At 35.9% G+C, this 26622-nt stretch overlaps 1 protein-coding gene across 1 annotated transcript in view; it reads right to left on the bottom strand.

Moving 5' to 3' along the window:
* CDIN1 (CDAN1 interacting nuclease 1) overlaps positions 1–8900 on the bottom strand; it is a 286050-nt gene extending 277150 nt beyond the window's left edge. The window contains exon 1 of the mRNA XM_074235056.1: positions 8677–8900. Coding sequence (XP_074091157.1) covers positions 8677–8777 — 101 coding nt within the window. The 5' untranslated portion in view covers positions 8778–8900. The remainder of the gene's footprint in view (positions 1–8676) is intronic.
* Positions 8901–26622: the final 17722 nt, after the last annotated feature.

The raw sequence follows: 26622 nt of genomic DNA, 5'->3' as shown, positions 1-26622 counted from the left end.
TTTTGCAGGGCAGTAGGGTTGGGGTTGCTTGCATGTCACACAGCTGTGTGATTGTTGGGTGTATGGGGCCAGATATGGGCTCAGGTGCTCCTGGCTCCAGGGCTGGTGCTCTGTCCATTGCACCACCTGGCCATACCTACAATTATTACTATTATTTTTTTTTATTTTAATTTTTTTCTCTCCCCTTTATCACTCAAACGAGTCTATATTTTTTGGGGGGAGGGGATATTTTGTTTACTCCTAAGCAAGAATATTTTATTAATGTATAAAAAACATCATTTGTAATAAAAACATGTGCATACCCTTTGATCTACCATACCATTCCTCGGTCTATACCCTGAAGAAATGATGAAAAAGGGTAAAAACATCACTTGTACAAAAATATTCATAGCAGCCCTGTTTGTGGTGGCAAAGAATTGGAAATCAAGTTAAATGTCCTTCAATTGGGGAATGGCTTAGCAAACTGTGGTACATGTATGGAACACTATTGTTCTATTAGAAACCAGGAGGGATGGGAATTCAGGGAAGCCTGGAGGGATTTGCATGAGCTGATGCTAAGTGAGATGAGCAGAACCAGAAAAACACTGTACACCCTAACAGCAACATGGGGGCGATTATCAACCTTGATGGACTGGCTCATTCCATCAGTGCAACAATCAAGGACAATTTGGGGCTGTCTGCAATGGAGAATACCATCTGTATCCAGAGAAAGAGCTGCAGAGTTTGAACAAAGACCAAGAACTATTACCTTAAATTTAGGGGGGAAAACCCTGATATCTTATTGTCTGATCTTGCTATCTCTTATACTTTATGTTTCTTCCTTAAGGATATCATTTCTCTCTCATCACACTCAATTTGGATCAATGTTTACCATGAAAACAATGTAAAGACTGACAAACTGCCTTCTGTGGGGGTGGGGGGTGGGGGGAGGGAAGTAAGATTAGGGGAAAAATTGTAGAATTCAAAATAAATAAAATCTTTAATAAAAAAAAGAAAAGAGAAAAAAATCCAGGATTTCACTAATGTGAGTCCCTTCTCCATCAATAAGGAATACAAATACATCACACTTTCTCATCCCCTTGCAATTACAGTATAGGCATTTTTATGTTATCTATAGAAAATTCAAGCAATCTTCTCTTTGTAGGCTTTGTCTTTATGTATCTGTGTGTGTGTGTGTGTGTGTGTGTGTGTGTGTTTTAATTACTCTGATAGTAATAACATATAATTGAAATGTCCATCTAGCATCTCTGAAGCTCACTATTGAACTGGCTTATTTTCTTTTCTGTCATAACCATTCTTAGAAAGATCCTTTACAATATAAGTGTCAAACTTCTAGCCTCTTGTGACCCAAATAAGATTAAAATGTCATTGGAAAATGTTTAACAAAATAAACAAAAGTACAATAAAATATAGACAATATTAATTTGTGGTTTTGCAGGTCAATATGCCTGCAGCAGCAATCCATTTCTATTTGAATCTATCTGACAGCATTGCTTTATACACTTTCTTGAGCTCAAATGATCCTTAATTTTATACTACAACTCAGTCATGTCTTTTGGGCAATTTGTGATCTTTATTCTTCCAAGATGTGTGCTCCATTATTTGCAGCTATATAGGATCATAAGAAGTATTTATGCTTGTTTTTTTTTAATTTGTTTTGCTATACTTGTGGCTCTAAAGGGAACTCTGGGTAAAGAAAAGCTCCTCTAAGAATATGGTAACTGCTCTGCAACTTGTAATCAAGTTACTTGGTAATATCTCTGAGGAAGAAAACTGTTTCAATGGGCAAATAGTCAAGAGATATAGCACAAATTCCCCAAAGAAATAACAACCGGGGCAACTAGGTGGTACAGTGGACCAGAGCACCAGCTCAGGAGTACCTGAGTCGAAATCCTGCCTCAAGATACTTGAAACTTACTAGTTGTAGGATCCTGGGCAAGAAACTTAGCCCTGATTGCTTCATCAAAAAACCAATAATAATAATAATAATAATAATAATAATAATAATAATAATAATAATAATAGCAATAACAATAATAACAATAATAATAATAATAAATAACCAAAATGATTATAAGACAAATGTATATAAAAACAATTTTGCAGTTTCACTTCACTTCTAGAAAATTGACAAAAAAATGATGAGACAGAAGTGGGAAGACAGACACAGTAATACAGCATTGATGGGACAGTGAATTGGGACAGTCAGTCTGACAAACAAATTGGAATGGAGATAATTTTTTTTAAGGGATTTATAAAATAGCTACATACTTTAAGTCAAAGATTCCACTACTATGTTTGTATCCCAAAGAAGTAAAGGTTTCAGGTATACCATTTGACCTCACTTACTGACATTTCTGTTGAGGGTGTCACCTTTCACCAACCGAGGCTCACAACCTAAACACACACACACACACACACACACACACCCCTCTCTCGCTCTCTCTTGCTCTCTCTCTCTCTCTCTCTCTCTCTCTCTCTCTCTCCCTCTCTCCCTCCCCTCCACCCCCCCCAATATGTTGCCAAGGTCTATCAATTTACTTTCATATCTCTTAATTTTCCCCCCTTCTGTCCTCTGACACTTGCCACTACCTATGTATAGGTTCCTCATTACCATACACCTGAAATATTGCAATGAGCTGCTGGTTGGTCTCTCTTGCTTCAAGTTTGCTGTTTCTTGATAGTTAGTAGCTTTCCAAGTAGTACTTGTGAAGGCCTGGCTTTACAATTCATTACTTGTATGACCTTGGGCAAGTCATTTCTCCCCTAACCATGGGTACAATATCATTGTCATTATCTACCTCATTGGGTCACTGTGAAGAAAGCTGTAGACTATAAAATGCTACATAAATAGAAGCTAATATGATCTCATATCAGTCCTCCTCTCAGAACTTATAAAACCATCAATGCATTTCAACACCTCTTAGCTGCACTGCTAGAATGACCTCCTTATTGGTCTCCCTCTCTCAAGTTTCTATCCACTCTAAACTCTTCACACTGCTGTCAAAATGATTTTCCTAAAACACAATTCCAGCCACTTCCCTACTCAATTAATTTAAGTTCCTCCATATTACCTTAAAAATAAAACAAATTATTCCTCTGTTTGGATGTTAAAGTCCTTCCAACTTTACCCCAATCTATCTTTCCACTGTGACTAACTCTCCCTCCTGCATTCTTTGATCTAGCCAAAATGACCTTCTTACAGTTCATCTCATACACATGGGCACACAGAGATCTACTACTACTTTTTCTGTCTCTGCCTTTCTATTAGTTGTTATCTATATCTAGAAAGCCTTTCCACTCACTAAAGTACCTTGTATTTGTTTTGATTTATTCTCTATATGCTTTTATACCTTCATATGATCTCTCAGCAGAATGCAAAATCTTAGGCAAGGATGACTTTGTTTTTGTCTTTGTATTTCTATCCCTCATCACAATGCCTGCCATAGTTTAATAAATAGCCATTATTTCTGTATAGTCACAGACCTGGTGCCAAAAAGAATTTCGAAGGTAATTTTGTCCAACAAGTTTCTATAATAATTTTTTAAAAACTACAATGAATAGCAAAAAGAAAAAAAGTTTTCCATTCAAAAATGGTATTACCATTATATGGTAATTATATATTACCAATAAATGGAATTACAGGATAAAGATGCATGATTATTCTTGTAACTCTTAGAATATTTTGTCAAACTGAATCTAGGGAGTCTTGCTGCTTTGGTATTTGCTATTGTTCAGTGATGTCCAACTCCGCAGTTTTCTTGTCAAAGACACTGGAGTGGTTTGCCACTTTCTTCTTGAGCTCATTTTATAGATGAGGAAATAGAGCAAACAGTAAATGACTTGCCCAAGATCACACAGCTAATAAGTGTTTGAGATCTTCCTGACTCTAGGCCTAGAGCTCAATCCACTGCACTACCTAGATGAAAGAGAGTCTACATGTATGCAATTTCATTAAGAAAATCATTCTCTACAAAACTATAAAAATAAGAAGTTTTTTAAACTTTTGATTGTTTATTTACTTTTTTTTAACAATCTAATGAGATTGAGGTAGTATAAAGGAAAGAGAACTAAAACCCAGGCATTCTCAGTTCTAATATTAGGTAAAGGACTTAGTACAATTCACGTTCCCTCTCTAGCCTCCATTTTTTTTCTACTTAAAGTGAAGGGATAGACTAAATATTTCCGAGGTTCCTTCTGGTTCTGAGAATGATCCCCTAAAGAAAACTGAATATTTGATTTATAGTACAATTTTGAAATTTTCTTTAATCCAAGAATCAAGAACAATTGAAATAGTGATATTTGATGCTAGATATTTTGGTAAGGAGGTAACTTTTAAATACATTAAAATTAAAAAAATAAATTAAATTCCATTAAGATGAAATATATGAAGGTTTTTTTGAGACATGAGCAAAAGAGGTATTCTTTACATCCAAGGTAAAAGTATATAATTTAAAAATGAAAGCACAGTTACAACTTTATCAAAGGTATCCTCTGTACAGGAATGACCATCTCAATCATATTAGCTTCTATTTATGGAGCATTTTATAGTCTAAATACAGTTTTCTTCACAATGACCCAATGAGATAGATAATGACAGTAATATTGTACCTGTTGGTTAGAGGAGAAATGACTTGCCCATGGTCATACAAGTAATGAATTGTAAAGCCAGGACTATACAAGTACTGCTTGGAAAGTTACTAACTACAATGCTTTCCAGCTAAGTTAAGCATACTTAATTTCAAGCAAATACTATTTCACCATTTTCCCAAATAATGCTGGTAAGTTGAAATGGGGTGAAGGGGAGAAAGTGACTAAATTAGTCCTTCTATTCTTTCATCAATTGTTACCTTCCCACAAAGATGAGGGGCATTTGTCCTCAAAGCCAGGAAATCCCACCTCTGAAACATACTAGCTCTATGAACTGTGTAAATCAACTAAATCTCTCAAAGTTCTAGGCCCCGGGTGGTTCCTCAGTCACATACTGGGCAACACTCCCCAGGGCTGACTTAACAGCCTAAAATTAAGAAATGGTTAACAAAATAAATAAAAATAGAACATGAATATGTGGTTCTCTAAGTTGATATATAGCCCTGAGGGATATGTTTTCCTCTGGTATCCATTTGAATTTGATGTCATTGCTCTAGGCAGCAACTCTAAGGCTATGAATTACAAAGCAGGAACTAACTAGAATAGGTAGAGGGTGTTTACTCACTAGGGAGATAACATAAATCAAAGAAATCCACAGATCCAGTGCCTAGTCCTATCCCCATCTCACAAACTAGAGAAATATATAGGAAAGAAAAGAGGAAAATATAAAAAAAAAAAACAAGGCAAAATGTACCTATCCTATCATGCACCAAGTAGATCCCTCATAAATAACTAACTGCTAAATAAAAGTACAGAGGAGGTATAGCTTTATAAAAGAGGAATAAAAATATTGTGGGAAAGAAATGGAAAAAAAACTAGATAGACATGAATCAGTGGGTGAGTTGCAGTAGAAATGCCTATGCAATTTAAAAAGTAACAGTTTCTACAAACATCTAATAAAATTGGAAAGCCAACTTAATAAAGAGAGATGGAATTTCCTTATGGAGGAAAGAAAAAGATGTTACTAACAGTTGATAGTGGATCAAACTCCTACTAATAATATAACAGTGTTTTCTTTGTTGGGTTTTTTTTTGCCCTAGAATGATTTTTTTCTTAGAAAAATTCCAGTTTGTGAATCCCTACCACACTTCCCTTGTGTCCATTTTGCTGCTCATTACCACCTACTCCAGACAATAGGCTAGACTTAATAAAAGCAGACCAGACTCACATCAGTCAATTTTTCTCCTTGTTAGAAGTTCTTAGAAAAGGGTTATAGAAGATAAAGGTGAAAGCATGGGGTTTGGGTACTGCCTGTGGGATTAGAATCATAGAATATTGCAGTTAGAAGGATTTTGATAGAGGTATAGGGAAAAATCATAAATTTGAATTGAGGAAGTGAGTTCTTATAATAGCTGTGCCATGACTGTGGCCCAGTCATTTAGTCTTTCTGGGCTTGCCTCATCTATTCAATTCAACAAAATAGACATATTAATATACAAATTGCTAAACTCAAGGATCCAATGATACATATCAAGCATCCTATACTGGTAGCATAATAATAAGCATAATAATAGCAATAAGAAGATTAAATTATTTGCCCAGGCTCACACAGCCAGATAAGTGATGGACTAAAGAGTAAAAAAAAAAAAAAAAAAAGAACCTGTGTTTATGTGGTTCTATCATGTGGTTTAGACTATACTTTAATTTTCAGAACTTAAAGAGGGATTATACAGTTAAACTTCTTTCATCACTAGCAACACTAGTATAATAAACTGTAGTCAAGGAAAATACTCCTCCCATCATGACATAAATAAATGTGTTTATAAGCAAAATAATGCCTTAAGAAAGAATGGAATGAAGGGAATGGGTCTTTGTTGTTTGTTTGTTTTTTCATTTCAAGCAACAAACCATTTTTAAAGTATCTCCTAAGGGCTAATAATTGTGCTTGGGATATTGATAGAAAAATGAAACAGATTCTTACCCTCAAGTATCTTGCATTCTACTTAGGGGAATGAAAGGATACAAAATAGGTTGACAAGATACAAAATAAATAGTGACTTGGGAGTAGGGTAGGGCAGTAACAACCTGGGGGAAATGGGGGAAAGAAGGAAAAAGCCTTCTTAAGGGAGCTACTGGTTTCAAGAGGCAGAGAAGAATTCTAGGCATATGGGTCAGCACAAAGACCAGAGACAGAATGTCATGAATGGAGAATAACAAGTAGGAGTTTGGCTGTGTGTGTGTGTGTGTGTGTGTGTGTGTGTGAGAGAGAGAGAGAGAGAGAGAGAGAGAGAGAGAGAGAGAGAGAGAGAGAGAGAGAGAGAGAGAGAAACAAGAGGATGAAGTCAAATTATGGACTTTATGGACTTTTGAGGAGTGTTTTAGTACAGGGGGATTTTAGAGCCTCTAAACTTTCCTGCCCAGAGGAATATCATGGTCAGGCACGATTTAAGAACATCATTTTGCCAACTGTAGGGGGAATGGATTTGAGAGGAAATAAAATGTATGTAAGGATATCAATTAGGAGACTATAGTATAATACTAGTCCAAGTAAGGCATAATGAGGCCCTACAGGGTGGTCATTCTAGGATAAAGAGGAGATGGATAGCAGAGATGTTTCAAAGGTAAAGAGGATAAGAATTGGCAACTGGTGGAAGGGGGGAAGTGAGAAAATAAAAAAGTTGAACATGACTCAACTAAAATGCAAATTTGAGTGACTAAAATACAGAAACTAGAAATAAGGTAGCTGGAAGGTGGTTAGGAATATAAGATAATGGGTTCTGTTTGGGACAAACAGATACATTTTAATTATCTTGACAGGATAAAGATAAACTGTAATCTTCATCTAGTATAACTCAAGTAACTTGGCTGCACTTGACTTGTTTGTCAGAAAGCCTGCCTTTATTTCTGGTTCTACCCCCTTCCTAAGCATGTAATCTTGGACAAATTTGGTCTTAATTTCCCCATTTGTAAAAATAGAGCTTTAGGGTTTACTAAGTGTTATTCTAGTTTCAGCAAGAGAAACGGTGGCTGGGAAATTAAATGCAGGAAAAGATTATTGTTTGGTTGGGGGGAGAAGGAGAGAAAGAGGCACATACAAAAACACAAGAATACAAGATCCGTGATATCCTCCAAGGGAACATCTGTTGGGGAGACTTCAACCTCACCAGATATTTCCAATCTATGATTTAAGTCAAAGAGTTAGCAAAAGTTAAGTTACTTGTCCAAGGTCACAACTCATGTCAGAAATGCGATTGCAATCTAGGTCTGCAATCTACCTACTGTGGCATATCTACTTCCTTAGTCAACTAACACTGATGTCCTCAGGACACAAGTTTATCTGAAGGAGGTAAGATATATGAAATATGAAACAGATTCTTACCCTCAAGTATCTTGCATTCTACTTAGGGGAATAAAAGGATACAAAGTAGGTTGATAAATATGACAGAAAATCACCAGATTGTACTGAGTTCGGATGGCAAAAGGTATTGTTTGTTGCAGAGTTCATGAGACTGGAACGCATCCGCCCCCCCCCAGCAGCGATGCCTTCACAAAGTTATCTAATTAATCTGTTTTTGTGTGTGTGTGTGTGTGTGTGTGTGTGTGTGTGTGTGTGTGTGTGTGTGGTCTGTCTGTCTGTCTGTCCTGGGCTAGACTGTAGGCCACTGGAGGACAAGGGACTGTTTCATTTTGGTCAATGTATCCCAAAACCATCAAATAAATAAATAAATAAATAAAAATGTAATAGAGAAAATAAATAGATAAAAATAAAAATGATTGTGTTCCCCCCTAACACGTTTCGGGGAGTCTCTTGCTGCCTCCAAAATTCCTCATCCCATTCATTCATTCATTCATTCGTTCCTTCCCCAAGGAGCGTTTGTTGAGGGGTAACTCTTTTGAGGCTGAGGACACAGAGCACTTACAGGTCGAGTCTTTTTCATGTTTTTTGGCAGCCTGGGGGTCCGGTGCCACCGCCACTGACGCCTACCTAAGCCAGGGCTGAGCCCCGGCCGCGGAGCCCCCGCGGCTGTGGCGGTGGCGGGGGGACCAAGGGGCGTAGCTGCCCGGCGGAAAGCGCGGGAGACTTACCTGGGGAACCTCTGCTTCAGCTTCCTCAGGCTCTGCCTGGTGGGCGGCACAGCCACGAGGAACTGAGCTATCTCCTCGTACTGGGCCTTGCTCAGAATCATGTTTGTGGCCCGGGAAGGGGGCGAAGGGGAGCGGGCGTCCGAGGGGAGTGAAATGACACCGGGGGCGGGGGGGTGGCCGTGCCGTGGAGGCGGCTGGCACGGCGCCCCTCGGGCTCCCTCCTGCCCCGGCTCGGCCGGGGGGGGGGGGGGGGGGGCACGCGGCGGCGATGTCCAGGTTCACTGCCGCGGCGGCGGGCGGCGGCGGCGGCGGCGGCGCGCGGGCTTTCCGCGGGGCTGCCCTCACTTGGGCTCTCTGAGCAGCCTCGGAGCGCGGAAGTGAAGGCGCGCCGGCGCCATGTTGGTGAAGGGAAAAGCAACCAGGAAGTAACGCAGCCAGATAGCCGCTGCAGCCCGCGCCCAGAACTTCCCTTAAGGGGGCTTCGCCGAGTCTGTTTGAAGGAGCACCCCGGGGCCCTGCCAAAAGCCCGCTGACAAAATGGAGAAACTGTGCGTGTTGGAAAAGGAAAAAGCGGGGCCCGGCAGCCACCCCCGGCGCCGGCATTCAGAAGCCGGCTTGGCCCGCAGCCACTCTGCCCCCCGGGCCCGGGGCTGGGGGCGGGGGCTTGCGGCCCGAAGGCGCGAGTCGGGGCGCGGGCGCAGCCACTGCACCCCGCCGCCCCGCTGGCCGGCCTTTGGGGAGCCGGAGTGGGGACTCCGTGACCCCCGGGGGCCCTGCTGCCTTTGATCTACGATTCCAAAAGCGAGGGACAATTAAACGGCCCGCCTCGCTCTAATTGCGACGGGTCAGCTGGCTTTTTCGAAAATTTTGTTTAATGGAATAAAGTACTTGAACTTTGGTTGAATAATATTTAAAACAGAAAACGCAGATGTCAGGCTGTCACGTCCCCTTTAGGTTAAGCATTGAGGAAATTTTATGTATCAGGGTTAACATTTTCCCTTCTCATTTCCTTTCCTTTTTCTTTTTTTTTTAATTGTCACAAAACCCAGCAAATAAGAGGACCGTCCTGTATCCATTATAGCTTTCTGCCAAATGTTTACATCAGGATGTTTTCCTCCCCCCCATATGCTTTGTATCCAGCTCTGGCTGTGTGACACTCGTACATAACTATTTATTTATGGCAGCGGTGCCTGGAGTTGCCACCTGGCTGGTATGTTGCTGACCCTGCCACTACTTTTACATAAAAGCTATTTGATGCTAAGCAGAAGCTGCTTGTTCCTCTATTCCTTACCCCTTCACATCTCCTTGTACCCAATTCATAGCAGTGAGATTTTGATAAAAAACATCAGTTTAGGGAGGTTTGTGGTAATTATTTTTTAAATAGCATTTACACAGTGCGGTTCCCTACACTCAGCTCCACAGCACTGAAGGGAAAAGCCACCTTTAATTTTTGCCAAACAGTCATTTTACTATTTGGTTCCAAATCCAGAAGATTATTTTGGCATTAACCCAGAAGAACACAGAACACACTAAATGACTTAAATGACTCTCATTTAAAAATCTGTGATTGAGCAATAAACACTCAACTGTGCAGGGCCTCTGGTCATGGGGGGGAAAACCTTAAGACAGTTGGTTGCAGAATATTTAAAAACTTCAGCAACTTGTAATATGAAAACTGTGAATATCCAATAAACCATTGTTGATGGAAAATTTATAAGAACATCTTTATCTTTAGAAAGGGAAAGTTATATAATCATCCTTTGTAATATAGTTTATGTTTATAGGTAAAAAGTTTCTTCAATGATTTTAAACAAAGTAGAAAACAAGTCAAATATTTATTCAAAAAAGAGCTAAGTAACATGGATTAAGTAAGCTTATTTTACTATATAGAAATGAGCAAAAATAACAATAATAACTGGAATTATTAACTTTTTATACCTACTTCCTAACACAGAAATTGCACACAGTAGGCATCTAATAAATGCTTGTTAAATGAATAAATGCAATGAAAAAGTTTCATTTACATTCTCATTTGATCTTTATAAGAACTGTGGTAGGTAAACACTAGAAATCTTTATACTCATTTTGCAGATGAGAAAACTGAAACAAAAAGGTTAAATGACTTGTCCAGAGTCACAAAATCAAAAGTTTCTGGGAGTTGAGGGGAGGGGGCAGGAAAGAATGAGGACTTGGACTTTCATCAGAAAGAATAAGTTTCTCCTTCAAACCAAATCTGCACACATTCTTCATTTATTCTTCAAAAACAAATCAAATTTGTTTCCCTAAGTTAATATCTTTCCACTTTTCCTCTTACCTGACCTCTCACTTCCAACTTTCTAAGGAACAGGAAAAATTATGATGATTAAACGAATCTCCAAACATTCTAAGTTATTAGAAAGTATTTTCTAATGGGGAGAAAATATGAAATACAGAAGATGAATACAAGGAATTTTGGGGAAGGAATGCTCTTAGTGATAGGGAATCAAGAAAGTCTTCATTTAGAAAGTATTCCTTGAGCTTACTTTTTACTCCAAGAGACTGAAGTGAGAATGGAATGCATTTCTGCCTTGAGAGAGTGAGTACATAAATATGGAGATGAGATGCAGTGGTGTATGTTCAGAACAACAAATAGATCAATATGGCTAGATCAAAGATTGAGATAAAAGAGGGATTATAAATGACCAGAATGGGGGGGGGGGCAGATTGTGAAGATACTGGAATGTCAGAGATCATAAAGCTCCTGAAGCTAATAGTAGAGTCAGTTGAATTTATTAAGGTGGGGGAGGGGGGTTAATATAATCAAGACCTGCCCTTTAGGAAAATTGCAGGTAGCTATATGGGGAATGGATTAAAGTAGGAAAAACCTTGAGATGGGAAGACCAAATAGAAAGATAATAAATTTTTCTTCAGACAGAAGTGATGAGGATTGGATTTAAGGAGGTGACTATGTACTTGGAGCCAATGGGATGTACCTCAGAGAAGTTGTGGAGATATAAACAAGATTTGGCAACTAATTGGATATAGGGGATGATTGTAAGTAAGGAGTTGAAGATAAGATTAAGATTATGAATCTGGGTGCCTGCCCTTGACAGTGAGAGGGAAATTCAGGAGTAGATTTGAGGGTGAAAAGGGTAGATGTGAGGTGAAAGTAAGGAATTCTGTTTTGAACATATCGAATTTGAGATGCCTATGAGACATCTCATTGGAAATATTTAATAGGTACTTTATGATGCTTCTCAAGAGAAAGGTTAGGACTGTGTATATAGCTGGGATTTATCTGCTTAGAGATGATAATTGAAGCAATGAGAATTGATAAGATCATCAAGGGAGAAAGAGAAGAGGGCCCAGAATAGAGTCATTGGGAATGGCCACAATTAAAGAGTATGAGATGTTGATTAATCAGCAAAGGTGAATGAAAAGAAAGATTAGACAGGCAAGATGAGAACCCACAGAGAGCAGTCACAAAAACTCAAGAGAAGAAAATATGTGGGACAAGACAATGACCACCTATGCCAAAAATTGCAGAAAAGTCACAGAGGATGAAGAATGAGATCTAGCTATTAGTTTGGCCCTCCAGAGAGCAATAGTAACTGGAGAGAGGTTTCATTTAAGTGGTGAGTTCAGAAACTGGATTTCAAGAACTCAAGAAAAACATTTTAGAAGCATTGCATATAGAGAGTTTTCAAAATCTACAGTAAAACCAGGTTTCATTAAGCAATTCAGTTGAACCATCTATTTACTGATGAACCTGAATTGTTTTATTTTAGTAACCTTTTCCCTCTTATCCTGGGTCACTCATGGTCACATCTCTAATATTACTACTTCTTCTATACCTGTCTTCATTATTATTATAATTACATGGGAAGTTTTACAGTACAGACTCTAGAGTCTAAGGTTCTGGCTATGAATTCTGATGTGGCTACTTACTACTGTTTGACCTTTAGCAAGTTATTTAGCCTCCATTAGTTGGTAGTTGTCCTTCATGTTGTTTTACATATATAATGACATGACTTGCATTTTATGTTTATTATAGAGGGGAGTTTGAACAAAAACATCTTTCTTACCACAGTTTCCAAAACTATTTCCTCCTAGTTTGACAGGAAATAGGACTTCTGGTGATATCTGGATGCTATGGGAAGTTTTGGCCATATGAATATGGTTCCTTCCTGAATCAGTGTGGCACCATGGTGCTCCAGCAAGGCCAGACAAAGCACCAGCATGTGATTTTCTGTTGACAATTTGGCAACAACTAGTATATCCAAACATGTCTCTTAACGGACTTATCATCAGTAAGGTCTTTTCCTTTCAGATCTGCCACCATACTTCATCCCCTCCAACCCCATTGGAAGCTGTCCAGTGGGTCATGAGACTAGTCTGATAAGCTAGTCAGAATCATTTATGGTTAGAGCTACAATGGTATTTTGTCTTTGAACCTCCAACTTTCATTCTTGATTAATGAAAAACATATTGGCAAAAACTTTTGCTCTTATCTGTCTTGCACTAATGCAAGGATTTCACCTCTAGTGGCACAATATGAATGCTCTGACATCCTTTTTAAGCATGGCCTCTGAAAACCAACAAAATAGAACTGGGTCCTATTCCATTATTCCTACTTAACCTTCATGAACTTCACTGAAACGGAGGAGTGAGATGACTATAGTTAGCACTGTTAGTAAACTCCAGTGAAGTGTTTTTAAAGATAAAATAAGACTTTGGGGGGGGGGAGTATACATGATACAGCATATATATATATTTTTTTAATTTTAATTTTGCCCCAATTATTAGAGCCCCCAAAGGCAGCAAACCATTTTAAACAATGTAGGTTAGAATATAGAATGAAAAATTATTGAATGAATGGACTCATTTAAATCTTAGGGTTGGAAAAGATCATATACAATATCAAATCCAGACCTCTCATTTTGCAGATGAAGGAACTAAGACCCCCCCCCCCAAAAGTGACTTGTCCACCTATAGCAAGTTAGCATGAGATCTAAGACTGAACCCAAAATCTTGGAATGGTTGTCAGAAAAAGACAGGCAAAAAGAATCTGGGACTAGGAAACAGTATGATTTCTGGTAACTCTTTGTACCTCAGTGTTCCTATTTGAAAAGTCTGTCCTCTCTATTTAATATCTGTCATAAGAATATTTAAGAATAAATAAGGTAGCATATGGGAAGCAGTTTGAGAATCTCAGATTCATTACTGGAATTAACATAGTTATTTTCTTTGATCTGTTCTGGTGAATAATTCCTAAAAATAAACTACTCACCTAACTTTTTCAATGTGCCTAAGTTTTTACTATGTAGACTATATTTTGGTTATTAATTAGAAGCTAAGACTAATGGGCATTTAACCATTTAACCCTATTCATATAATGAGATTGGGATTACTCATTCCTATGGATCTTAGACTACTTTTTGACCATTTGTATTACCTCATTACCTAAAAAACAAGAGATAATTACCATGATGGCTAATTGCAGTTTACAAATGAAAAGGAAAAAAAAAATGCAAAGAGAGCAAAAGACTGCTCTGTGTAAAATAAATGATTAAACTGACCTAGGTAAATTATAGCTACTTATGGAACTTCTGATTTAATTTTCTTTTTACTGACTAAGGAGAGGAAGGTGGAGCAGATGAAATAATTTTCTAGACTAGTTTCTTTTTAGGGGAGGACCAATGAAAAGAAGAAAGGAAAGAGAAAAGGAATTTATCAGTAGATCAGTTTGAAAAGGCTTTTTCAGCAGTGAGATATAGAATTGCTCATATTTACCTTCATGACCATTACCAAATTTTGCTTTATTTTTAGAAAAAGACACTCTCACTTCTTCTTTCTTGTAAGAAAGTGGAATCAGATTTTCTTTTAATAATAATCTTTCTTACTCTCTTTCCCACACCTTTAGAAGCATTTTAAATTATATTATTTTAATGATTATTACATGAATTCAGAAAAGTACATGTCAAATCCTCAAGTGAAATTCAATTATAATGTATGCATACACATTATTCATATTACTTGCATGTATATATACACACACATTTATTGTATAAATATATAAAATACATTTGTGTATATTATATACATGTTGTATGTATGTATATATACATTTATGAAAGCATGTGTGTGTGTTCAATTCAATAAACATTTATAAAGTACCAGTTCATACTCTTAAGGAACTGAGGGAACAACAACAACAAAATAAATTTATACATATATTGCATCTCACATACATGAAAGACACAATGACTTTGTGCTTAGAGAGTTGGTCTTGGTTTCAGAAAAATCTGTGTTCAGGTCTTTCCTCTAACTGGCTCTGTGACCAAGGAAAAGTGATTTAATCTCTTAGTTCCCCAGGCAACTCTATATTATGGATAAATTTCCAAACTGCATCAATGGAGGGAGTTTCTACATTAGGAATTCTTTACGAATCTAAAATCATAGAACTTGAAGTCTTATACTTAAATATATTTTATATATTTAATATACATATCTGTATGTATATTTATATATATATCAAATTGAATTTATTAAGCATCTACTTTATATTATGTATTGTGCTAGGCACCTGGGATACAAATAACCAACAATAAAGCTATCTTCCCTTATCTATTTATCTATTTCTACTCACAATGCATGCATATTATCTTTGTTTTATGTTTCTTTCATAAGAATTAAAAAAGTTCTTTAATCACTAAAATGAATTTGGTTTGATCATCACATCCATCCAAATGGATGAAGAATGTCTATTATTCTTACTTTAGCATGCATTTAGATAGATAACCTATTTGAGTTTGTCCATCAGTTTGAGTAGAAAATATTGAAAGAAATGAGCTAAGAGTTGGGGAAAACAGACCAAATTAATTTCAAGAAAATGCCAATTTCCTTTAATGGCCACAAATTCCCCATTAGGAGAAAGGTTTACCTTCTTAATACTAACATTCTGCTGGTGTTTCTATTTGGCAATAAGATATGGAATATAAAAGTCTCCAAAGAATTAAAACTGAGTATCACAAAAAAGCAATGGAAAGGTACTTCTTTTCTGAAGAGGAACAGAAATAAAAGATGCCATTAAGGAATCATATGTTAAGAATATGTGATCTGGTCATGTGTAAGGGTGAGGGTTAACAGATGACCAGTCAGAAGCTCACTGGAATCATCAAAATTTCAGGTGAAACACAGGAAGGTATTCACCAGATTGAGTGGAGTCCTTGTAACTTATGGGAAGCCCACTGGATAGTTCATCATGAATGTGTTGTGATCTGCCCCATTCATGCAAACTTTTGAAGTGATAAAATCAAAGATTCATTGGAATTTTAGTGTATGTATATATATATATATATATATGTATATATATATATATATATCATACTCATAAACATGTATATAGAGAATAATATAAATAGAACATAATATACATTGTGTATAACATATATATATACTTAATATATCAAAGCTTAAAAAAAGATGTTGATTTCTTCCCCTAGCACTAACAATTTCCACTATGAAAAAGGCATCCTCCTTTCCATTAATGTCATCTTAAGATAATCTTCATGTCAAGTGATTTTTTAAACTGTCAGCTAACTTGTTTTAACCTGTAAGTCTATCTTCCTTCATTTGCCTGATCCTGGGGCAAAACTTCTGAATCTAAAGATATCAGATAAAACCTTCAAAATCTTACAAACAGGAATTTTTTTTGTATTACTTTATTTTAGGAATGCATTCTTATAAACTTGGGCATCATTTCAAACTGTCTATTATATAAAGAGCCAACATGATATTTTTCTTGCATTTAGTCCAAAGATCTAATCCTTACTGCCAAATACGAAGACAAAGATATTATTATTAATTAATGGTCAAGAAGTGCTGATGAAACCTATCTGACAAAGACCTGTACTGACTTGTTTTTCATTTTTTTATGCAAGAAAAAAGAACAGGAGATTTTTTGAAACTAGAGGTTTTTATTTATTCAAAATTTAAAGAAAAACTCATTTTTGTAAACAGCTCAATCAAAATACTTAATCATGATGAATCTGGATTATCTTATTTTTAATCACCTTATACCCAGACCTTATCAGTCATTGATTGACTGACTATCCATTTCTACTATTTTCATTTTTACTTTTATTGTTATCACAATCATGTGGGAAGTAGTGTGGTACAGGAGAAAAGTCTGAATCTGCTATTTACTAACTAAATTCTTGAATATGAATCCTGATTCTACTATCTATTATCCATTTGACCTTTTGCAAGTCACTTAATCTCCCTGAGCCACAGTTTTCCCATTTGTAAAATGAAAGAATTTACTAGATGTTCTCCTTTGCAGTTCCACATTGATAACCTTTATAATTATTATTGTTTAGTTGATTATGTCACCAGAGAAATGTATGAATTAAAAAAAAAAAGGTAAGTAGTCATATACAAGGGTGGGCCATGACTAATAATAGTCCATCTATTACATTGTTTTTGACACATATCCCAATATATCATAGAATTCCTATGGTAGACTTATAGGAATGTACTGGCAATAATTGCACAGGATGAGCAGATGTGGATAGATTTCAAACTTCAGTGTTAGAGAGAGTAACTACCTTGTTGAAACCATAACACTTCAGAGTATTGGATTATAAATGATAATCAGTAATATTAGTAATAGTAAAAATGGAACCATTCACAATTCTTATGGACATCTATCAGACTTTCTTTCCTTGTAAGAACATATTTTTCTAGGATGCTGAAAAGACTTCATATATAGGTTTATTGATGAGCATGTGTCTAAGATCCAAGAACCAGTGCAGGTAATTAAGGCTTTTTTGGACTCAATAAGAAATCATCTGCCAAGTTATGGAAGGATTATGATCTTTGTCAGTAAAAATAAGTACCCACATTGATCAAATCAAGAATTTTTAAAAGTATGAAATAATATGCATTAAAAATAGCATACATTTATATAGTAATACGTTGGAACTGTTCCTCACAACAATGGGATAAGATACAATTGAGGAAATTGAAGTTCAAGAAACTGAAGTGGTTTGCCTAAGATTCTACCTTTTCTAGTAAACCAATAACATTGATCAACTTAATCTCCAATGGTAGATTAATATAATGGAAAGAATCCAAGGTTAGAAAAAAGGAAGATCAGTTAAATGAGTGTCTGAGAGAAAATTCAAAACCACATTTCTCTAGACTCAAAGTTTATCACTTTTTCCAGCATAATGCCTTTCAATCATAGTGACAATGATGATTGTTCTTCATTCTCAGAGAAGAACATGACATCAGAGAGGTGATACCATGACAAGGACATGAATGAAATTTGAGTAGGGAGTGCTGGGCTAAGTCACCAGCCTTACTTTCTCCTCCAAAATCATATGGGTTCAGTGACCAGATATGAATCAGGATAACTTCAGATGACCATGGATACAAGGCAATCAGGGTTAAATGACATGCCCAAGATCACACAACTAGTAAATGTCATGTATCTGAGACTGGATTTGAACGTCCTTCTTCCTGACTCCAAGGCCAATGCTCTAGCCACTGTGCCACCTAACTGTCTGATTTATGGCAAATCATTTGATCTCTCTAAGACTCAATTTCTCTACTATGAAGTAAAGATTATTATCACTTGGACCACCTGTCTTACGGAATAGTTAAAAAAGAAAACACTTCATAAACCAAAAAGGCAGAAAACATCTGGGAAAGAGATTAGGTTAGAAAAACTTATACAGAAACATATACAAAAACAATCTAGTTATTGATAAAACCAAGAAAATAAAATACTGGGAAAATAACTATTCAACAAGCACTGAGATAACCAGGCACACAAGGAATGTATAGAATGCACATATGTTAGCTCAACCTGGAGGGCAGGGCCCTCAGGGTCACTCAATGGTCCCTGATACTTCTCCCACCAGATCTCTGCTTGACTCCCACCTCCCCAACCCCTGTTGGGTTCCTAGAGCATTGATAACCCATAAGAAACCATCACAGAGGTCTTTTGGGGAGCAGCAAAGTCGAATGTAAGCATGAAAATGGGACAATTTTCTGTTTGCCTTTGTATCCCTGGTGTCCAGCCAGGTAGGCATTATTCAGGTAGGGATTAGGAAATATTATATTATGGGCATGGAGTAAAGATGTCCAGGAATACACATGTGGAAAATAGAATGTAGAATTCAAGGAACAGCAGATTGCTTTGCCTGGATCATAGCTCCTGAAGGAAGAGTGTTAAGTTGTGGTTAGGTAAACTAGAATACTATCCCTAAAGATATGAGAAGATGATGGGCAAGTCATTGCACCCTTATTGAGAAGCAGGCACAGACTCAGGTGAAGTCCAAGATGGTGTCAGAGGAGGAGAAGAAAACCTGTTAGCATACTCTGCCAATGCAAAAGGGGGAGAGTTCAATTGCTTCTACAATGAACACTGGTTTTGAAAAATCTCTAGTTTGAAGCACCTATTTGGAGGATGTTTAGAATGCTCACAGATTAGGATGAAAATGAGTCCCAGAGACAAATGGAATGTGACAAATGACAAAAGGAGAAAGAAAAAGTGGATAACATGTAGTAATACCTGGTTCTTCTTTTCCTCTTCATGGACTTGGCCAAAGGAAGAACTGGACTTGCAAAGAGTATATATTTTGGGAAAATTAAGAAAATATTGGTGTTTTTACGAATAAATTTCCTCTCTTGTTTATATCACCAACAAAAAAATCATACCTATTTTATTATAAAATATTTCAAGTGATTGTGGTGCAGACCAAAGCCATCAAACTTAGCTTGTAAAACTCCCGTGTACTGTTTGAACCATATCATGATTTATTTGGGAAATGTTAATAAAATAAATAAAAATAATATACATTTAGATCATGTAAATTCATGGTTTCCTAATTCAATATGCTGTTCCCTAGGTATCTGTTTTATTTGAGTTTGAAACCACTGGGGTAGATAGCACTGAAGTGTTGGTAGCCAGTGATTATAGCAAAGATCTGAGAAGAAATGACTTATTTTTAGCAGACCAATTCCTGTGATCTTTCTATTAATCATTTGAAAACTTTTATCTTTCACTACCTACTTGGTCATAAAAACCAGCTTAAAACTCTTATATTGAAATATATCCTAGTCTCCTAATGCACTATGGAAAAAAATTCTTTTGAGGCAGTAGTCTGCTATAAATGTGAAGATTGTGAAGAATAAAAAATATGACTTGGAAGAAGAGATTTAAGAGCAACCTCCTACCAATCCCTTTATAAAGGTCAGAGGGCAACATATGCTGGTATTGCACATATTTTCAGACTTCTTGATCAAATAGATCAAATATAGTCATTCAATTATATCTAATTTTCTTTTTCATTTTTGTCTATTAAAAAATGTTATTTGGGATATTATATGTTATATGGAATGACTCTCTGTGAGAGAAAGGGGAAGGTCCTCTAGTGAAAATTATGATAATATGAAAAAAGCAACAATAAAAAATTCCAGTGTCTTTTTTAGGAAAACTGGTTAGTAATTTGGAAGAAAAATTATTTAGACTGGCAACTTGTACCATACTACAATAAATTCCAAAAGGATAAATGGGCTAAATATAAGAGCTGTACTATTAGAAATAGAAAGTGGAGGATTGTGTAATAGTTGTAAATAGAGAACTCATAACCAACCATAAGATAAAGAAATTAGTAATAGAATCAGTATAGTAATAGAAATCAGTAATAGAAAAATAAAAATCTCTTGCAAAAATATCTACAAATGAAGCTAGAATGAAATTTGATAAGTTTGGAAAATCATTTTGAATAATATTGTTATTCAAAATCTATAAAGTATTGACATAAATCTGTAAGATTTATAACTATTTCCCCCAAAACTGTCAAGTGAGATAAATAATGTAATTGAAAGAAAAAAATCATGTCATCAAAATCATCTTAAAAGGTATTCAAAATCACTAATAACCAGAGAAAAGGAAATTGAAACAAATTGTGCTATCACTTTACAGCCATCAAATTGGCAATGTTGGCAAAAGATAAGGGAAAAAAATCCTTGCTGTTATATATGAGAGAACATAGGAATACATTAATTGCTTGTGGGACTGAGTTTTTCTAAGCATTTGGAAAATTCTTTGGGATTAGTCTATCCCTCTACTTTCCACAGTAAATTGAGAAACAATCTTCTCTGATAAAGAGAAACTTTACCTCAGGATTCATTGACAATGAAAGTATAGCTAGATAGCAAGTTAGATAAACAGGTCTTCAAAGAACATACATAACCACTAGTCATGGTTATTTAACATAGAAATTTGAAAAGAGGTCTCTGCCTACTTTTGAACTTGAACTTGAGTAGAAGCTGTTCTTTAGAGACTCAGAGACCATTCAAGTTCCAAAAGTAGGCAATAGAATCCCACCATTTTCACAGATTGTTTAAAAAATGCTAAGGTTTACCTTGGAGGCTCCCACAGGGGCTCTCACATACAGAAGTACTGAGAAGGAAGTATTGCTTTTCAGATATGACAGTATCCACATTTCTATTTAGCCTTCTATTCCTGGTGCTGTGTTTATTTGTGAATTATATATCTTTGTTAAATGTATTTTTGTAGTTATTATCAAGCAAAAGTTGTTTTGGCTGTTTTTGTTTTGCCAAATCTATCCCTGGACGTGAGACTAGGAACAAAACTTGGGATAGTACTATTAAAGGAAAAGAGAAAAGCATAGTGACTAGAAAAGAGATGGAAATAGGAATAGGGAGAGGAACCCGGATAGCTACTAGACATGCGATTTCACTGGAAGAGGAAACTATACAATAAATGAGCAACTTTACTAACCAGAAATAAAATTCATGCTTCCCATTATGGGTACCTAATAGATTATGACTGTTCCATAGACAAATATGAAGAATTCAATACTGAGGTTGAGATAGATGAATTAGAAGTAATTTTTCTGAATTTTGGTTTTAAAAAAATCAAATTCAAAAAATACAGAAAAGGAAGTCATGGCTAGACAACAAATCATATGAAAAAACTTGGAAATTTAGCTGAGTGGCATTTTAATATGAAGTGTCGGCTAAAATAAAACAGAACAAACAAAAACTACCACCATCTTTGGATTGCATTGATAGAAGTATGTTATCCAGAATCTAGGTGACAGTAGTCCCATTTGGCTCCAAATTGGTCTGATCACACCTGGTAGTTCATGTACAATGTTAGACCTCACACTTTAGAAGGCCCTGAAACCCTTCAATATCAGATTAAGTTGAAGGGATTCTGAATCATAAGTTGGGATAAGAGAAAAGTTAGGTAGAACAAAACAGTCTTATTTTGAAACTGTCAGACTGAAGAGTAACCAGAATCCAGAAAGCAAAAGTAGGAGGCTTATGGAAGAAAATTTTGGTGTGATATAATGAAAAGCAGCCATGAAAAAACTGCATGTAGATTCAAGGGATCTCATGCTCAGTAGAACCTTCTTAGAGCTAGTTCTAACATTATAGATAGGCACTGAATTGTTTGTATATGTAGGCTTGCTACCAGTAAATTGGAAAACACATAGAAATACTTCGTAGTAAGTGTATCTATGGTCTACCTTGGATTATTTCCCATTAGACACAGAAGCCAAGCACCAATGTCAATATCCATGATTTAATGCATCTTGTATCACACTTGGTTGTTCTAAAAGATGAAATTATAGAAATTAAAACCTGCTGATTTTCATCTTCTTTTTGATCAAAACTGCAAATTCCCAGTGGAAGCTAGGTGGCGCAGTGGATAGAGCACCAGCCCTGGAATCAGGAGTACCTGAGTTCAAATCCGACCTCAGACACTTAATAATTACCTAGCTGTATGGCCTTGGGCAAGCCACTTAACCCCATTGCCTAGCAAAGACTAAAAAAAAAAACCCAAAGAAACCCTACAAATTCCTTATTGATAGGTACATTACTGTTCCTATGAATTTAAAATGGTTTATTAGAGGATTTCACTTCTTTTATATTCTTTTATATTCTTAAGATTATCGGTCTTCCCCTGATCTGCAAAGCACTTAGAACACTGATAAGGATGTGGAATTATTATACCAATTTCACATATGGGGACACTGAAGAATTGAAAAAATTGTGGCATACCCTAAATCATATAGAAGAAGCAAATTAATAATTTTGAAACATACACAATTATGACATTTTATAAGGATAAATAAAATCTGCCTTTCTACTAGAATGACTCCTGGCCCTATGTATGTTCTTACAGCAAAGGAAAAGAGGTATGCCTCTATGTTGTACTGAAGAGAGACTGAGACCTCTAAGTTTTCTCCTCAGGCTCACTAGGGACTTGTGGATAATTTGCAGGCAATTTGTATCCCCTTTTCCTGCAGGACTAAACCTCAGATGTAATTTCTGCAGTTGTCAATCACTTTTTTGTGTCCCACAGACCATTTTGCTAAGAACATGGTACATGTACTGAGAGTTTTCTCACATTTTTAAATTCAAGAACTGATGGGAACTATGTCTATAGTATATATAGTTCCATTAAGGGGAAAGAAACAGAAAAATGAAGTAGAGAATCAAGCCTTCCCATAATAAGCACTTCTTTCAACATACACCGGATTCACATGTCAGAAAGAGATTAACTCTAAGTCTCTTCATTTAAAAAAAATGCTCTTGTTAGCCATCCCACTGGGTTGGACTTTCAAAAGTATGGGCAAAATGCCAGTTAGGATTTACAATCATTTCCCTCTTTATGATTAATGGGAGGAGAGTTAGAGAAAAGAGTTCTTGTTGAGGCAAGTATATGGATTATTTAAATAATAATAGACCTTTTTCATTTGGGAAACCTAAAATATCTATCACATTTACTGCATTTGTCCTCAAGGAATCTTCAAGTGGCATTATTATACCCATTTTACATATGGAGAAATTGAAGAATAGAAAAAATTGACTTAGGAGTCAGAAAATATCTCTAGTGTGGCTACTAGTAATGTCTGAACACTCAAAAAAATTAATATCATATAATAATCATATAAAAGATCCTACAAACTCCCTAGACAATTCTATCTAGATTTCAGTTTAAAATCTAGACCTAGGCAAATGCTAATTGTGACTTTAAAAAAAAAAAGTTTGCTGCTTCATCTTGATTTTCATCTTGGCTTTTTTCAAATGATATACCTATAGTCAGGAGGTGACTTTTCACGTGATTTGTCTCACGAGCTAATCCTTGAAAGAAGACACTGCTTGGATAGCAAGAGAACTGGTCCTTCCTAGGTTTCTAGTGATGTAAAACAACTCAGGCCACAGGAAAGTGATAGAATGGACCTGCCTCCCACATAGCAGAGATTTTTGTGGCTGATTGACAGCTTTCCTGTGCATTCTGTTCACATGGCTATGATTGAAATCATGCCAGGGAGCCTCCTGCCATGAACACATTCTGTCAGTCAACACATTGACATAGGAGCCAGAAAGTATTTCTAGGGTAGCTACCAGTAATGTTTGAACATTCAGATCATTATAGAACTTGATACAGAGAGCAACTGTTTTGCATCGTCCGGGAAATAGTCATGCTGCATGCCACTCATGGTGCCAATGAGATTTAGGTTTCAACTTCACTTTCACAGACACATACACAAAGGTTTAAGTTGGGATAGGAAGGGGAGGGATTTAAGGTGGGGGAAAGCATTTACATTCTATAAAAAAGCTCTACGTGTTTTCTTGACAGAAATGAACTTTCATCCAAAATCACCTAGTTTTAAATATAAAGGAATGAGAAAAGAATATCCATGTGCTTTTGAAAAATATATATTTAAATTTAAATTCAAATATAAATTTGAAGTATTTAAATTTAAAGAAACTTGATAACTAAAATGATTTTAAAATATAAATTAGAGAGAAATATTTTTGCTTTATAGAAAATTGTTTGCTTTGTTTTTCAAAATATAATCTTGCTTTTGTTACACCTTGATTTTATTTCATATTGATTTCTGAAGATATCTCTCCCTTCTCTCCTAATTTGAATATTATCTCCTATGATAAATCTTTTTTTTAAAAAAAGGAATCAAACAAAACTATGTAGCACATTGAATACATCATACACATGCACACAATATCACACCTTGCAGCTTGCCCTTTAAAGGAGGTTGAAGAATGTTTTGAATCCTTCTTAAAATTCAAGCAAGGGTGTTAAAATTATACAGCATTCAGTTTCATTTTCTGATATTTTTTCCTAAACATTATTATAGCCACTGTAAATTGCTTTCTTGAACACTTGTCATCTGTTAACATATCTTTCTATGCTTTTCTTAATTCTTTATATTTGTGTTTTTAAATATACAATATTACACTATTTATGTAAATTTGTTTACCAATGTGTCACTCAATGGGCAGCTGCTTTGCTTCCAGGTGCATTAATTTTGTATTCAAAAAATATTAAGATTCCTTAATGAATAGGGGTTATAGTGATATCTGAATCTTAAGATTTTGATAGAACCTGACATAGAAATAGCAAATGTTTTGAGAAATAAGATTGCCTTTTATATTCCAATGCAAGCTTTTTGAGAGAAAAGATTGCCATTTTTATCTTTATGGACTCAAAATCAAGGCTTGTATAAAGTCAATACTTAATGCTTACTTGAATTGTATAAACAGCTTTCCTTAAATGATCATTTTAGTCATATGGACTATTTGTGCCCAACCCATGGTAGAGTATTCTTAGCTCATATTGTTCTGATCAGCCAGAGATAGTTGGACACACTGCAATTTGTCTCAAACATAGTGATGTCATTTTGGTCTTCTTTGATAACAAAAGATAAGAACTATTAGTCATATCCATATATAAAGTATCAAGTGAAAATAAATGATGGCTTGTTGATTATGCCATATGAAGATCTCTTGAAAGGGCCTGGGTAAATTTAGACTGAAGAAAAGACTTAAGAAGAAGGATATGAAAGTTATGTGCACCAATGGGGGTTGGTAAGATATTCCAGAGGGCTAATTTGAATTTTTTTGCATATCATAGATTTGTTCACCATTTCAAGTTCAAATGCAAAGTCTTCTAAAGTCTAAAATAATTCAGTCTTGTTTCTTACTGTTTGTACATTGTATATTTGTAGTTTTGTTTTCCCATTGTATTGTGAGTTCTTTAGGCTAAGCACATTGATTGAATGACTTTTAAACTATGCAATGTTACTGAAACATGTTCTGCAAAATTCTACAAAATTGAGGTGCCAAGAGAAGATTTTTGTGGATGCTATTTTTCTATATATACAATATTACTTATGAATTAATGTGCAAATATAGATTTCATGGAGCAATTTCCAGTATGAAAAGATGTCAATTTTTTTATTTTGCTTCCAAGCTTCTGTAATTATTGAACTCTCCTTTCCTCCTCTTTTAAATAGTTGGAATTAAGAAGAGTTAAGAAAAGGTTTCCTGTAGAAATTGAGATTTTAGTTGGCATGTATGGTCCCTTTTTATGAATTGTGATATTCTGTAATTCTGTGAAATATATTAGTAACAAAATCTTCAGAGTTGGAAGAGACCTTGGAAGTCTGCTAGTCAGCTAGTATTTATTAAATAGCAGATGTGCTAATTGCTGTCACCTAGTCCTGATGCACAAAAACCCTTTGCAACCTGATTGATATATCATTTTTCCAAACTTTACTTGAGAAAACTTGATTCATGTTTGTCATCTATTTTTGAAGAAGGCCACAAAATCAGGGAGGTGATGCCATGATAAGCACTTGAATTAGATTTGAATGAGAGGATGCTGTACTAAGTCACCTGCCTCACTTTCTCATCCAGAGTCATCTGGGTCCAGTGACCAGATATGAATCAAGACAACTGGAGATGGCCCTAGAAGTGAACCAGTTAGGATTAAGTGACTTGTCCAAGTTATCACAGTAGTAAGAGTCAAGTGTCTGAGACTGGATTTCAAATTGCTTCCTCCTGATTCCAAGGCCAGTACTCTATTCCCTGCACCACCTAACTGCTCTT

The sequence above is a fragment of the Macrotis lagotis genome, chromosome 4 (assembly GCF_037893015.1).
Source record: "Macrotis lagotis isolate mMagLag1 chromosome 4, bilby.v1.9.chrom.fasta, whole genome shotgun sequence".
NCBI classification, from domain to species: Eukaryota; Metazoa; Chordata; class Mammalia; order Peramelemorphia; family Peramelidae; genus Macrotis; species Macrotis lagotis.
The sequence above is the reverse complement of the archived record's forward strand: the minus strand, read 5'-3'. Positions and strand labels throughout refer to the sequence as shown.